The following is a 15,242-nucleotide window of genomic DNA, read 5'->3' on the forward strand; positions in this document are numbered from 1 at the left end:
ACGATACCCCACTCTCCCCTACATAATGTTCACTTTAGTGAATTAGGCAGTTGATTCTCTTTGTCAGCCAATATGTAACTTTCAAAGCCTTCATTCAAGTAAATATGTGGCTTTTGGTTGCTTGGGATACTCAATCCAATAAAAAGTTAACTGAAAATCTTTTGATGGAAAATGAAGATCATGAAATACCTTTTCTAATGGTGTTCAGTTTATTTATGAATAATGAAACATTTAATTCTAATATCCAGATGAGGGGCACTTGGAATGGGTCAATAGTATCTACAATCTTTTTCGCTTTTTTTTTACTGAAGCTAGGAGTTTACATTTTTTCATCTTTACTAAACGAACTTGAAATCTTGAAAATTAAACAACCAGATATAGTTAAAAATTGTTTCCGGAAATATTGAAGTGATTTTAGTGAGAGTTTCTTTTAATCTCTTGAATATTTCTTGTGAATACATCACTCAAAAATATTCACGTGTTTCCAAAATATTTGAACTTTGTTAAGTGTTGTTTTCAAACAACTCTATGTATCAAGGGTTAAAATAGAAAATCCTGTTGATTATTTTTTTTTAATATTTATTTACCACTTATCATAACTAATTTTTAACTTTTCAATCATAATTTGGCCTCTTATTCCATCTGTTTTGTAGTTGGAACAGTGTCATCCAAAAACAGTTTCAGAAGAAAAAGGAGCCAAACACCAGATTTGATTTGATTTGATTTATTGATGTATATATGAGCTGAGCCCGTGATCCCGATATCTTAAAAATTATCTTATATATAGTTGCCTCCTTAAATATAACACATACTTATTTTTCACTGTTTAAACACTGGAGTTTGAATTATTAATATTATTAATGCTGTTAACTTCTCTCATAAATCGGAATGCAGGCTCGTAAGAGTCAAGAGCGTAACGTCTACGTCGTCTAAGAGCCAAGGTACTGGAATTAGCCGTCAATCGGGAACTCAAAAAGGTCGAATTCACGATACCTCGATCTATTTTTAAAAAGAATAAAAAATCGTTGATGCGATGCTGGTTCTTTAACAAATCCAGATCCAACAAGTGACACCAATTTTTATACTCTGGCATGTCGTCTGCAAAACCAAGATTCCTAACTGTGAATTTCACGGATAACTTCTGGACGGCTTTCAATCGATTTATATGCACATGGAAGTTACATTGGTCTCCAAACCATGCTCGCAAAGTTGAATTTCTATTCTACCATGCTGACGTACAGGCTTTTTATTGTATATGAATTTGGTATGAAAATGCTCCAAGCTACATTTATACTCTGAGTTATACTCTGATGACACATTCCACGCGCTTGTACCGCTCAAAAGTGATTTTTATCCGTTCGCATTTCTAAAAATTTCAAAATTGTCTTTAGTTTTGATAAATCAAATCACACAAAATCAATGAAAAAAAGAGAAAAAAGTTTTTTTTACACATGTTTCAGATGATTTTGAAAATCAGTTTTTTTTTGTTGATAAAAGTGGTGTTTTTGATAACTTTTACAAAATCATTTATTTTAATATATGGATGATTTTTTTTGGAAATATTTTTAGTATGTTCATAAGCCAAAAAACACGGCTTCATTTTGTAAAAAAAGAATTTGTTTATATTCAATGTAGTTGAAAAATGAACAAAAACAGTCGCAAATGAGTGAATTCACGTCACAAAAAAGGGAAGTTTTTAATTTTACGAGAAAACTCTGACTTTTTTTGTAATAAAAAAATGAGATTTTCTTTGAAAATGATAAGATAATTCTAAAACTCTAAAATTTATAGAAATCGGCTGGAATCTAACTGAGTTACAACAGCGCGAATGAGTGAATTCACGTCACAAAATTTTATTTTTTGTTAAATTTTATATGAAAAACTAGCTGACCCGGTGTGCTTTGCTACACCTTTCAAAATCGAATGATATTTTAGGAATTTATTTACATTTTTTTCATTGTTTTGTTGGCATAATTTGAAATCAAAATATAAAATAATTCATAAGTAACCGCTATAAAATGAGAGCTGCAGCTGGATTTTCGGATTGCTACACAAAAATAACTTAAACTAATATCTTATAGATCTGATAATTTTAATCTGTTTCTTTAAGCTTCGATCTAAAAAAGGAGAGTTCCAAAAAAATCGTACGCAAACAATCCAACTGATAAAATATGGTTGTTTTTGCTTGATATGTTCTGGATTTATGCTTAAAAACTGTTAAGAGAGACCACTCCCCCTGGCCTTCCCTTCCCCCTGCTGAATGGAAATCGTGATCTTTAATAATCATACCCAATTTCTTCGTTCCCAAAAATCTTCTTGTATCAAATATTGTTCCATTGGTTGATAATTTTTCAAGCTTTACAACAAAGTTTATATGGAGCCCCTTCCTTTTTTCTCCTCTCTATACTGTAAAGCGTAAGGGTCTATAACAATCGTAGAAACATATCGCGTAACCAAGTACCTTTCTGTGCCATATTTGTTTCCATTCGTTGGCTTCGTTAGCATAAATTGAGAACTCATGTTAACAAAATTGTATTGGGTTTACCTCCCTCCTCCTATGTACATACTCACTGAAAACAGGATGGTGTGTCAGCTCTGTTTGCTCTAATATTTCTCAAGTTATGCAAAAAATTGTATGGTAGCCCCCCTTGCCCTCTTAATATCTTTCCGCTGAAAAAAGTGGGGCTTCAACTTATAATAGAAACATTTCTCGTATCCAAATACCCTCACATACCAAATATGGTTCAATTTGAAAGAGACCCCTCCCCCATTCAACTGCAAAGAGGGAGGGGTCTCAAATAATCATTGAAATGTTCCCAAATACCACCCCATGCCAAATTTGATACCATTTGCTTGATTGGTTCTCGAGTTATGCAAAAAATTATCTTTTGTTTAGGAGGCCCCTCCCCCCCCCTTCCTGTTAGGGGGAGGGGTCCCAAACCATAATAGGAACCTTCCCCGGCCTCCAATACCCCTACCTGCCAAGTTTCATGTAAATCGGTTCAGTAGTTATAAAAAATGATTTCAATATTAATTTTTTATTTTATTTTTTCCAGTGAGTGATGTGTTGGCTGCGGTGGACCTAGATTACATGTTCGAATTATACCTTTTCTTTAGATCTATTGATCTTCGTGTAAAAATACGTTTTCTTTATTCTGTTTTCTTCTTCTATACAATGTATGAATTGTTAACTCAAAAACAAGGGTTTGGCTCTTTAAAACCTTCGGTATGAGCCGTTTCAAATAAACACAGTAAAATATTATATAAATTTTAACTTTAAAAAGTAACTTAAACAGGACATGGCAGGCTGTGCCCGTCGATGAAATTCAAAAGTTTAATTTGTGCCTGAAAGAAATACAAAATGCCTGAAATGCCTGAAATGTAACAAAAACACATTCAAATTTCGATTTAATATCTTGAAATTATTGCACGACGGGAGTGTGAATCAGATGATTGATGTCGGCCGTTCACACTAAGCGGAAGAAACGTTAATATTCTCTGGTAAATTTTGAAGCTATGATTTTCATTTTTTTCTACATATTAAATGTTGGAATTTGAGTTTTAACATTAAAATGTTTTCAATTTGAAAAAATATTCAAAAATATTTGTGCCTCATTGAAAATTTGCAATCATGTTCCGTTATTTTGATGAAATTAAGACTTTTATCATCTCTAGTTTTGATTGATGATCTTTTGAAATTCTGGTCGTTTAAGTTAGCTAAAAAACATCGAATTCAAAATATAATTCAAATGAGTTTCACTTACTTTTACGCATTTTTCCAGTAGTCTTCCTTGTTAAAAAGAATTGGGGAATCAGAAGATTTTTTGAAATTTTATGTTTATAACTCAATGGAAATACTCACTTAAATGTGTATTCAATTTTTGAGAAACTACGTAGAAGGAAGAATGCCTTGTATATTATGTAGAAATGTTTAACTGAAACACTTTATTTTCATTTTTTCAACTCGAAATCCTATGAAAGTTGTGATTTTTTGCGTATCAAATATTTCAATTAAATGAACAAAACAAGACAAACTCAGTTGCGGTAAAGAGTTTAAGTGTCGTGTTTATTTAGGTTACCTTAGCTTAGCTTAGCTTAGCTTGTTTGACTACTCATATCCACCTTTAATCATTGAACTCGAAATGCTTAATTTACAGGTTTTTTTTTCAAATCGATTTTAGAGGAATTAAGTATTATTTACATTTGATTTCAAACTATACATTTCGAATTCCATGATCGCTGGTGTGGCTAAGCAGAACAAGTTCCACGTCGCCAATGGTTGCTACTCCGTGATTAATCGAGGCCATCAATTTTGCACAAAGTCCAAAAGAATGGTGCTTGGGATTAGCAGCCATTCTCATTGTACAAAACTGATGCTCTCCCTTTTTTATTATTTATCTGATTAATAACGGCGCCGGCCACGTCCTAGTAGTCAATGGGGAAAAGGGAAGGATTGTTAGTTGGATACTCTGCAAGTTCAACTAGCAACCTCTCACTCCTGCATAGTCGTGTTTATTTAGGTTACCTTACAGAAAAATATCATTTTCTGTATAATTGTATCAAAATTGAAACATTTAAGATTTTTATAGAAACTTGCTTCTGAGATTGAAAATAATTGATGTTTAAATTACTTGATCTTTTCTTTTTTTTGAAAGTCGACCAAAGAAAATGCATTCAGAAGTCAAGAAATCAATCAACTTAACACAATTTTTCAAGCGTTTGTAATTTTTCAATCAAAATAGTAAGTAAAGTAACATTTGTGAATGGTTTGCGAGAGATTTCAAAATTTGTAAAAAAAAAATTCAACTTGTTTATTCAATCCATTAATTTATTGTTTTTACTTGAGGAATAAATCATTTTTAAATATCTACAAAATGAAGGCAGTTTTTTTCTTCAGAAGTAACACATAATGTCAGATTAAGATAGGAAAAAAATATGAGATATGAAAAATATATAGACTTATTCCATTAGGCAATAGCAAGGGGGTAGAAGAATAGGTTTGATAATTTTTATCACACTTGTCAAAAGTATCTCCCGATCAAATGTTTTAGCCAAATATTCCAACCAAAATTGTTTTGCTAGGTTGCAGAGGTGACTTCGGTCCTTAAGCACAAAATTATCTTTTCATCCCTTTCTACCGTTTAAAATCTATCCATTGACTACTAGGACGTGGCCTGCGCCGTTATTAATGTTTAAAGAGAGAACATCAGGTTTGAGCGTTTTGAATCTGCTGGCAATCCCGGGTTTCATTCATTTGACTTCTGAACAAAACTGATGACATTGGTCAATCACGGATGGCGACATGGAACTCGTTCTTCTGAGACACGCCTGCGATCGTGGAATTCAAAATGTTTTTATTTTCATAACGATCCAAACAACGAAAAAATTTAATGATATAATTTAAACTTGCATCATGAATTCATAAGAAATAAATTGTTGATGAAACATTTCGGATTCAATGATTGAAGGTGGAAGTGAGTATTCAAATAAGCTAAGCTAAGCAAAAAGGTAACTTATACAGGAATATTAGATACCTGTAGAGCTGTTGACTTTCATTTAAAAAAGGTTAATCAATATGAACAAATGTCAAATCAATAATATCAAAGTTACCAAACAGTTGGTGGAGACAATTTAAGTAGATATACCTACAGTAATGCTCATAATTCTATAGAAATTCGGGTACACCCAAACAGAAATTCAAATATTCGTTGCATTGCTCAAGTAAAGGAAAAGAGGGGCATTTAGTTTTGTCGAAACTGCGTTTTTAAGTTTTTTTTTAAACGAACCTTCTTTTTGAGTTCATTACCAGTTTTACCACCATATTATAACATGTTTTTTTTTAATTTTTACTTGGTTTCCAGGTGGTGAAATTAATTTTAAAGCAAATCCAAGAAAAGGCGTATCAATAATATGAACCTTGCACAAACTTTTTGTTTTGCAACCACTACTTTTTATGATCGCTAGCACTCGTTTCAGAAGCCATGAATACTGAAATGTCTTCTTTTGAGCAAAAGAAACATAAATAATGCGAAGAACACCAACTTAGGAATCATTTTATCCCATACGTCAGAAACCCATAAAATTTATTAATTCTTAATTTATGCATTTTTCAGCCATTCAACCAGGTATTTTTGCGTATTGTTATAAAATTAAAGTGTCTCACATTCCATTGTATCCATCTATCGAAATAGTCTCAAGTTTTCACTTAATTTCTGTTTTTAAATCCCGCGTAAGCTTAAGTTGCTTGTTCTACCTTTATTCCCACTACCTACAAAATAGAAATATTAGAAACGCAAAATCTCATCACATTAAAGTGAATATTTGATCCAGCTCTAACAGCAAATAGGAGGATAAAATATCATCAGAGTTATTATTATGGATGTGCATAGTTGAAGATCTGTTAGTGTGAGGTTACCGTGCACTTGAATTTCTATAGAATAATGAACGGTTAATTTCAAAATACACATTTTCTCAAATCGGTACAAAGTGTGTATAAAGTGGTACAAATAGAAAAATATATTAAATTTTAAAACACCACCGTTTCTTTGTTTTTAGAACAACTTCATTGATCAAAAGTTCTGCTTTCAAGACGTGGCTGATGAGGCACTCCAAGAAATAAGTGAACCAAACCTTCCCTTCAATTTTTTCTACTTAAGTTAACTCACTTCACAAAACTGTTAATCACTGAGTTTCCATGATTATTCCTTAACAGAGATTTAATCCAATGAGGCTCGAACAGATGCAGTATTAATTCTTCATATCAATAAGCACTTTTAGTCACTTCATTCATTTCACTAACAACAACTAAGCGATGCGATTTTCCCAACCATTCCCGTTCACGACCCGACAAAACTGAGGAAAGTTCCTTCAACGCATTTTCAGGGACCTCACGGGAAACTTCTGTTCCTGTTGGATTCTATTCTGCCTCAACACTAATGGTATGATTATCTGCACCACCTTCAACCTTCATGCAGCCCCCTCTTTTTCCGAACCTTGGAAATGCGGAAAAGTTTGATTCAGAATATCGGAATTTCGCACACAAATACATTCTAGGTGCCCTAGTTGGGATGGACTCGAGCCAGTGGGAAATGCAAAGACGACGACGTCCAGGGAAAAAACAACGGTTAGCAAAATAAAACCAAAACAGTGTTGTGGCGGGAAAATTCTGACTAGGCTGTTTCCATTTGAAGTTTTTTTTTATCCTTAGCAGTCTAACCGATATTTCCACAAATCAAAACCCTCGAAAATTGGAAATCGGGAGCAAACCTGTCCATGGATCGGCTTTATGACTTTGCAAATCGATCACATGCGATTCCGGGGCAAAATTGGGGGCACAAATCAAACATTTGAAGGTTCTTCCTTGGTGCGAGAACGGGGGAGGTGATGAATAAGTTACAAATTTGGGTAAGGTAGATAAAACGTGGTGGCCCTAAGTAAGTGAGAAATACAATAATCGAACCTGTAGGCTTCAATTTTTTTCTGTTATTCTATTCATGACTCCCCATTGCAAATTGGGAAGCACAAAGAAAGCTTCCCTTACTTTTACAAGTTGGAAAATTCATTCACCATACTCTAAAGTCTGGGTGGGAAGAGAAGTTTTTTCTAGCTTTCACAAATAGACTAAACAACGGTGTAATTGTCATGGCAACCACCCTGCGGTTGACTCTAGGTGACGAGTGCTGGATTACTCCAAAGTTAAAAGCTCGAACTCAAATGTGCTGCTTAAACTTTGAATAGAAAAACTATTCTGACAATGTTGAAAGTCATTAACCTTTCTTATTTGCTATTCGATTGAGTTGTTTTTCGGCTATACAGGAAATTGCACGCCAATCATCGAAATCCATTGTTTGTAATTCGTTGAAGATGAAAAAATAAAGTTACTAAACCAAATCAACATTTTGTGAGCTCAATCGTTCTGTGAGATTGATCGACAAGAGAATTAGAAACAAAGGGATAGAATGGCTGAATAAAATGATAAACTAAGCTAATAAATGCTACTATAATGTCATGTGATCAGTAGAACTTGGGTCATTTATAAAAAGCCTACTCAAAAGAAATCTTTTTTTTTTAATGAAAAAAAAGGGATCAACCTGCTTTATTTGCCCCATTACTTCTATATTATAAAGGATAACATAAAAATGACCAATAAGGCTATGATCATTTAGAATCCGGGCAGTTAAAAACGTGTGTATTTTATAAACTATTCATTTCTATTCACTTTCTATGGAGGAAATGAAGGTGTTAATATGACATTTAATGTAAAAATATAAAAAAAAATATTTATCAATGATTTCAGGAATACTCTTACTTTTTCACAAATTCCCTTTTATATCTTTGCAAACTTTTTTAAGTCTTATATTGATCTATTATTTTTACCACAGAAGCAAAACCTTTGCAAAATCATGATATTTTACACAAACTCACCTGGAAAAAGCAATTAGAATCTGTTTGGAACCATTTCATTAGTAGGCATCTCAAAGAATTTGATCTTTTAAATCCGGTTTTAACACAAATTTCTTAGTCTGGAGTTGCCATCCGTCCTGCAAAAGCGGGAAATGTCCCACTTTTTTGATGAAAGTCCCGCCGTCCCACTTTTTACTCAAAATGTCCCCCTTTTTTTTTTGGAATACTTTTACAAAGTTCGCTGACTTACACTGGAAAAAATTAAACTTAAGCCTAAATTTCAATTCATTGGTTCAGCACAAAAAAAAATGTTTACGTTTTTTTCCTCAAAGTAAACAACACAATACACAATTTTTTTCGAAAGTGTCCTTCTTGTCAATATAAGCATCAATTCACAGTTTGCATAAGACCATACTGAATAACTCTAAAGTTACAGTAAAATTCTGATTCAGCTAAGCGATCTAGCAGCACTTCCAATCAATGCAATGTAAACAACATTGGTTGAAAGAAAATATTGTTTCAGTTACAATTGGCAATGATGGAAGTTTTTTTGATTTTTTTTAAATTTAAAAATAAATTTGAAATATATGTGTTATCACACAAAGATTTTTTACGCGAAATCAAAACTGCCGTTTACAAAAAGGACTTGAAATATTTCTCTCCAATAACGTGTTTATTTGCGAGAACCGTGGAAAATAACCGTGTTGATGGTAAAAAACCGTGTAAATATAAGTCATGTAGTAAAACTGAACAAAATCTGCGCATCCGCGTTGAAAAAAACCTTAGTGTATTTTCTATGAATAACTTTGGCTAATGGTATAGTAATCTTAAAAGTTTGGCAATTCAATTAAGTTTTTTTAAGAGTTTCTTAAATGTACGGATTTTTCCTGCTATGTTCCGGGTTTTCTACTTGAAATGTTATCACAAAAAAAGTTCGAAAATTCATCCGAAAAGCTGACGAATGATTTTTATGTATTTTTTTCCTTAAAGTGCAATAAAATCCTTAGAAAATTACATTTTTACTTTTGTTGTACGTTATTTCTATGCGGAGAAATGATCTATTTTATCCAACTAGATTCTATGTGAAACAGACTTCATCGCCTAATTTTGTAAAAACTTATTGATCATTTCAAAAAATCATCTCATTATATCAAAACGCTTTCAATAATCAATTTTCAACAAAAACCCTTCAAGGATTATGAAAATTTTCTCATTTTTCTTTTTGTTAATTTTGTAAGGGAGTTTTGGATCTGGGAAGGTTTGAAAATATTATAGAAACCATTCCCAGTCACACCTAATTTCAAGTTTCTCGAAGTTTCCGGAAATTTTTGAAAAAAATCGAATTTATCTTATTTTTGTATGGAAGCTTCCTCTTTTTGGATTCGAAAAGGCTTGAAAGTATTATAGAAATCATTCTATGTCTTGAAAACGGCTCATTAAATTTCACATTGATAGATTCATTATTTTCCGGAAATCGTTCAAATTGTGTAAAATTTTTACATCATTTCATCATCATTTTTTATTTTACAATTTGAAAACTTTTTCTGGCTTTTAATTTCCAACTAGCATTGAACATTCAGTCATATATGATGCTTTTTTTTATTTACATCACTTGTGATATGATTTTACAGTTTTTTTTTGTAGTATTAACCTACTGTTATAGTGTTATAGACAAAACAGTTCTTAGGATTGCGATGAATATATGCACACGGTAGTTTTTAGGGAAGGAAAATCGATTTTAGTTATCTAATTTTGTGTAAGAGGCCGGGCAAAGAGGTCATCCATATGTACCTTCACTGTTTATCGATAATACGTTATTATAAGCCGGATTTGAATAAGAATTTCCTCATTAAAGTTTCCAGGGATGGAAAATCGATTTCAAGTATCATATTTTGTGTTAGGGGCTGGCATGGATGACTCCTTTATCCATACAACACAACTTTTATTTTGGTGATACAGATGTTGGATTTTGATGGAATTTATTGCATGAGTTTTTTTGAAGAACGAGCAATTGATTTCAATTACCCAATTTTGGGTCAGGGCTCGGTCAAAGGGGTCGTCCATATTTACCAGGGCCATAGGAAGAACCGCCGCATTAAGGGAGGGTTTGATAAAAAATTGTTTCCAATAAAATTTTTGCTTGAAAAACACGAGTGAAAATAAATAAATGTACACAGCAAAAATATCTTAATCCTTAAAAGCACTGAAAATGAAAAATCACAAGATATTGAACGCGATTTCATACTGTAAATGACTACTACTAGTAAGATAATAAAATATAATGCCAAAAACAAATTAATTGAAATAAATTGCACGAAAGCTTGTATGCAACAAAATTGCATACTATATCATTGTATGAATCAAGTGATTTTGTATCAAATATTATATGTATCAAAAATCATAGTTTACGGTTCAAATAACGTTTATTTTCTTCTCTTGTAAATTCGATTCAAATTTAAGATTTTAGTTTAAACCTTTTTTTTCCAAGAATCAATAATATAATGAATTTCTACCTGTTGATGAAATACAAGTTCTTTGATAAACAAATATTATCATCAGTTTTTTTTAACATTTCATAATTAAAATCCAGAATCATGTTTTGAAAATTTTGAAATGAATCCAGATCAAATTTTATATCATTTGAATGTTTATTGAATCAAATATCATTTAGAATCCTTACTCTAAAATTGAAATTGTAATATCTATATATATAAAAAGCAATTTCTGTGGGTTTGTTTGTTTGTTTGTTTGTTTGTTTGTTTGTCCTCTATAGACTCAGCCATCTTAAGAGCTAGAGCGCTGAAATTTGGCATGGATACTCATTAGGACCAGGAATGATGAAAAATGTTTTCAGATTTTTGGATGACCCTTTCTAAAGGGGGTCGTCCATATAAGACAAATTTTGTTTTCGCGATATTGACGTTATTATTCGTCGGATTATGACAAAAATTTGCACATTGAGGTTTTGAGACATGGGGAATTGATTCCAGGTATTAAATTTTGTGTCAGGGGTCGGCAAAAGGGGTCGTCCATATGAGCTGCTCAGTGTTTTTACTATATTGACTTTATTATACATTGGATTGATGTAAAAATTTGCACATGAGTGTTTTGAGGGACGAGCAATCGATTCCAGGTATTAAATTCAGGGTCAGGGGTCGGCAAAAGGGGTCGTCCATATTAACTTTTTAATGTTTTTACGATATTGGAGTTATTATGCATTGGATTGAGATGAAAATTTGACGACGTTTATTATAAGGAACGGACAATCTATTCCAGTTATCAAATTTTGTAGAAGGGGTCGGCAAAAGGGGTCGTCCATATCAACTGTTCAATGTTTTTGCGATATTGGCGATATTATAGATTTGATTTTGATGAAAATTTGCACAAAAGTATTTTGAGGGATGATCAATCGATTCCAGATTTCAAATTCAGAGTCAAGGGTCAGCCAAAGGGGTTGTTCATATTAAAACTATTTTTGCGATATTAATGCTTAAATACATTGGATTAAGATGGAAACTTGGTACGTGGGAGTTTCAAGGAACGAGTAATTTATTTCAATAGTCAATTTTTTGTTCAGAGGTTTGCGGACGACACATCTATATAAACTGTTTAATGTTTTTGTGGTATTGACGTTATTATGCATCCTATTGAGGCACGCTCAATTGTTTCAGGTTTCAGATCTCGAGTCAGGGGTCGGCAAAAATGGTCATCCGTTCACTGTTTCTTCTATATTGGGGGTTATTCTGCGAGCTGAGTGATGTGACTCACAAAATTTCACTTCTTTATCCTGACCCAGGAAATGTTTTTGAGAAGAAACGTAAATATGAATGAGCTTCAAAAAAAGGATCACAGGACATTTGAGCTAAAATTTTTAGCCTAGAGTGTTTTCTGGAGTCGGCACAACGATGTGAAATTTTGCGCATCACGTCACGTGACTCTCAGAATAAACTCCATTGTCTTGATTATACATCGGATTATAATGGAAATTTGCACATGGGAGTTTTACAGCACATGTTATTGATTTCACGTGTCAAATTTCAACAATGAATCAGTAAAAGGTATTCTCCATAATATTTCTCCATAATTTTTTGCAATAACTACGTTTTTAGGCATCATATCGAGGCAAAAATTCAAACACGAGAGTTTTGCAGAACGAGGAATCTATTCCTGATAACAAAGTTGCCATTACACGACAGAAAAAGGGGTCGTCCACATTTACTGTTTAAGGTTTTTCAATAATTGTTTAATTATGCATGAAATCCAGACATCGTGTTATGCATCTTAAAAAGATGTAAATTCGTGCACGGGTATTCTTTTCGACGGTCAATCAATTTCTTAAATTTCCGTTTGGTAGACAAACAAATAGGTCGCTTGCAAATTCTGTTAAGTATTTTAAGCTTTTTTTTTCGTGAAAATGCGTCCCAATTAGCAACCAAATATAAAGTTAAAAGTTAAAAGCGAAACGAAGTTCGTACGGGATTAGCTAGTTGATAATAAAACTTAAATTCAAGTTGAATCTGAATACGAATAGCAAGTCTGAATTCTGCATTTTGAATTTAAACCCTTATGAATTTAAACCCAAAAACTAAATTTGTACCAGAACCCTCAACAGGATTTTTTCTAATTTGATTCTGTATTTATGGTTTTGAATAAAAAATTTATAATTATTTATTCGTACTTATTGATTTGAATGAATTGTGAATGATGAAATTGTTTCAAATTTTTCAATTCTGAACTCATGAAACTTTCTTATGATCAACCGTTTATATAAATTGAGAATATTTGATCTTGGCAGGTTAAATCTGGGTTATTTTATCCTAAAACCTTGCAAAATACGGGTAAATTGTTTCAAAATTCACTCCAAAATTCACCAGGCAAATTTTGGAATGATTTCATTAAAATCAAGAAGAAATACATTTCTAAAACCTTTTTTTTTTTTTGTTTTATCGAAACACATAAGCCTATTTAGAATTAATGAAAATTTCCACTCATTCAAATCCGGTTTATAATAACGTAATTATCGATAAACAGTGAAGGTAAATATGGACGACCACTTTGGCCGGCCTCTTACGCTAAATATGATAACTGAAATTGATTGTCCTTCCCTGAAAACTACCGTGTGCATATATTCATCGCAATCCTAAGAACTGTAGAGTCAATAACACTATAACAGTAGGTACACACTACAAAAAACTGTTTTTTGAATATGTCTTTATTTCTATCAATTCATCATTACATTTATATGATATTATTACATTAAGTTAGGTGTTCAGTTCAATAATGAACTTTCAGATCCCCATAGTTTACTTATCACTAAAATTTATTTATTCGACTTAAATTTGCTGAGCGCAATCAAGTATTTTTATGTAGCAGAACATCCTGTAATGTCCTGTAAAGGATGTTCTCCTACATAAAAATACTTGATTGCGCTCAGCAAACTAAAAAAAACTGTAAAATCACATCACATGTGATGTAAACAAAAAGAGGCATCATATTTGAAGGAATTTTCAGTGCTAGTTGGAAATAACACGGCAGTGAAATTTTTCAAAGTGTCAAATAAAAAATGATGTAAAAATTTATGCACAAATTCCAGGATCAAATTTGTTTAAAAAAAACTTTTTTGGGCGAACAAACATAATTCTTACTACTCTATTTAAATTTCAGTTGGATATTGAAAATCGAGTGAAAAAATCTGAGCAAAATCTGGACAATCTGACAAGCTAAGCCTAACTTTATTGGAATTCAATATTTGGGATTAAATTACTATCAACAAGTGGAAATATCTTTGGAAAACTGCTAAACAATTGTGAATCTGGGATGAGATTTGAGGTTTTGAAATCGAGATGGTTAGTCTTGATTCATTTTAGTTGTTCATCAGAATTTGACTAAGAATGTCAAATTTAAAGTTTAACAAAAAATATTCCGCATCGCATTTAGATTAATAGACAAGCAAACATTTTAAAAAGTTCATCCCAATTACCATTCAAAACCATACTCTTCATCACAAATTAAAAGTTTAAAGCGAAACGGAGATCGTACGGGAATAGCTAGTATCTGTATAAAATCACTTAATCCATATGTTAAAGTACCTCCTCTCCTCCACAGAGTATGTCAAAGATTTCCCAATCCTGCTCACTGTTTCCAGAACCTTCTTCATCTGGTTTCCGTTTCGACATGATGATTGTCTTCTGCTGCTGTTATTTGAACTTGATGGTACCAAGAACCTAACCATGGACACTTAAACACTCTTATCAAGATCTTCGGTTGATCACGCAGCCACCAAAAATCCTTGATCAAAACCTTGCTGCTTTTCTAAACTCACAATCAACGCTATCATCTTCTAGCTTTCGCTTCCGATTCCACAAAGCCAAAAATTCACTTTCACGGCCAGTTTAATACTGAATCATCGAGCAACTAGCAACCTGAACTTCGATTGCACCGATTCAGGAAGGAAAATGTTTTAAGTTTTTTTTTTTTCATTTCCTCAAACAGCTCCAAGGACAATTTGAACAGAAACATGAAAAACAGACAACCAAAAGCAAACCCGGTTGCCTATACACTGGAAGGTTTAAAATTAGTAGCCGAAACTTTCTGAGCCTGTTTCCTTCGTGCAAGAATTTCTGGCGCAAAACTTCTCCAGCTAATTCATTAGATTATTGCCCGGTTCGAGTGAAACGAATATAGCTGAACTGAAACACGTCCCTCGGAAAACACTGCATGCAAATAGCTATGCCTATCAATAACATACATTCATAGGTACGTTTTTCAGGCTTCGAGTGAACTAACGTTGCCACAAAACAGCTGAAGGCCGACTCCTAGCAACTAGGCAACAGTTAGGA

General features: G+C 32.7%; 1 protein-coding gene across 2 annotated transcripts in view; it reads right to left on the reverse strand.

The window, feature by feature from the left end:
* LOC129746698 (coiled-coil domain-containing protein 170-like) overlaps nucleotides 1-14,808 on the reverse strand; it is a 34,212-nt gene extending 19,404 nt beyond the window's left edge. For both annotated transcript variants that reach the window (XM_055740550.1, XM_055740549.1), the window contains exon 1: nucleotides 14,493-14,808. In XM_055740550.1, coding sequence (XP_055596525.1) covers nucleotides 14,493-14,579 — 87 coding nt within the window. In that variant the 5' untranslated portion in view covers nucleotides 14,580-14,808. The remainder of the gene's footprint in view (nucleotides 1-14,492) is intronic.
* Nucleotides 14,809-15,242: the final 434 nt, after the last annotated feature.

The sequence above is a fragment of the Uranotaenia lowii genome, chromosome 2 (genome assembly GCF_029784155.1).
Source record: "Uranotaenia lowii strain MFRU-FL chromosome 2, ASM2978415v1, whole genome shotgun sequence".
In the NCBI taxonomy this organism is placed as follows: Eukaryota; Metazoa; Arthropoda; class Insecta; order Diptera; family Culicidae; genus Uranotaenia; species Uranotaenia lowii.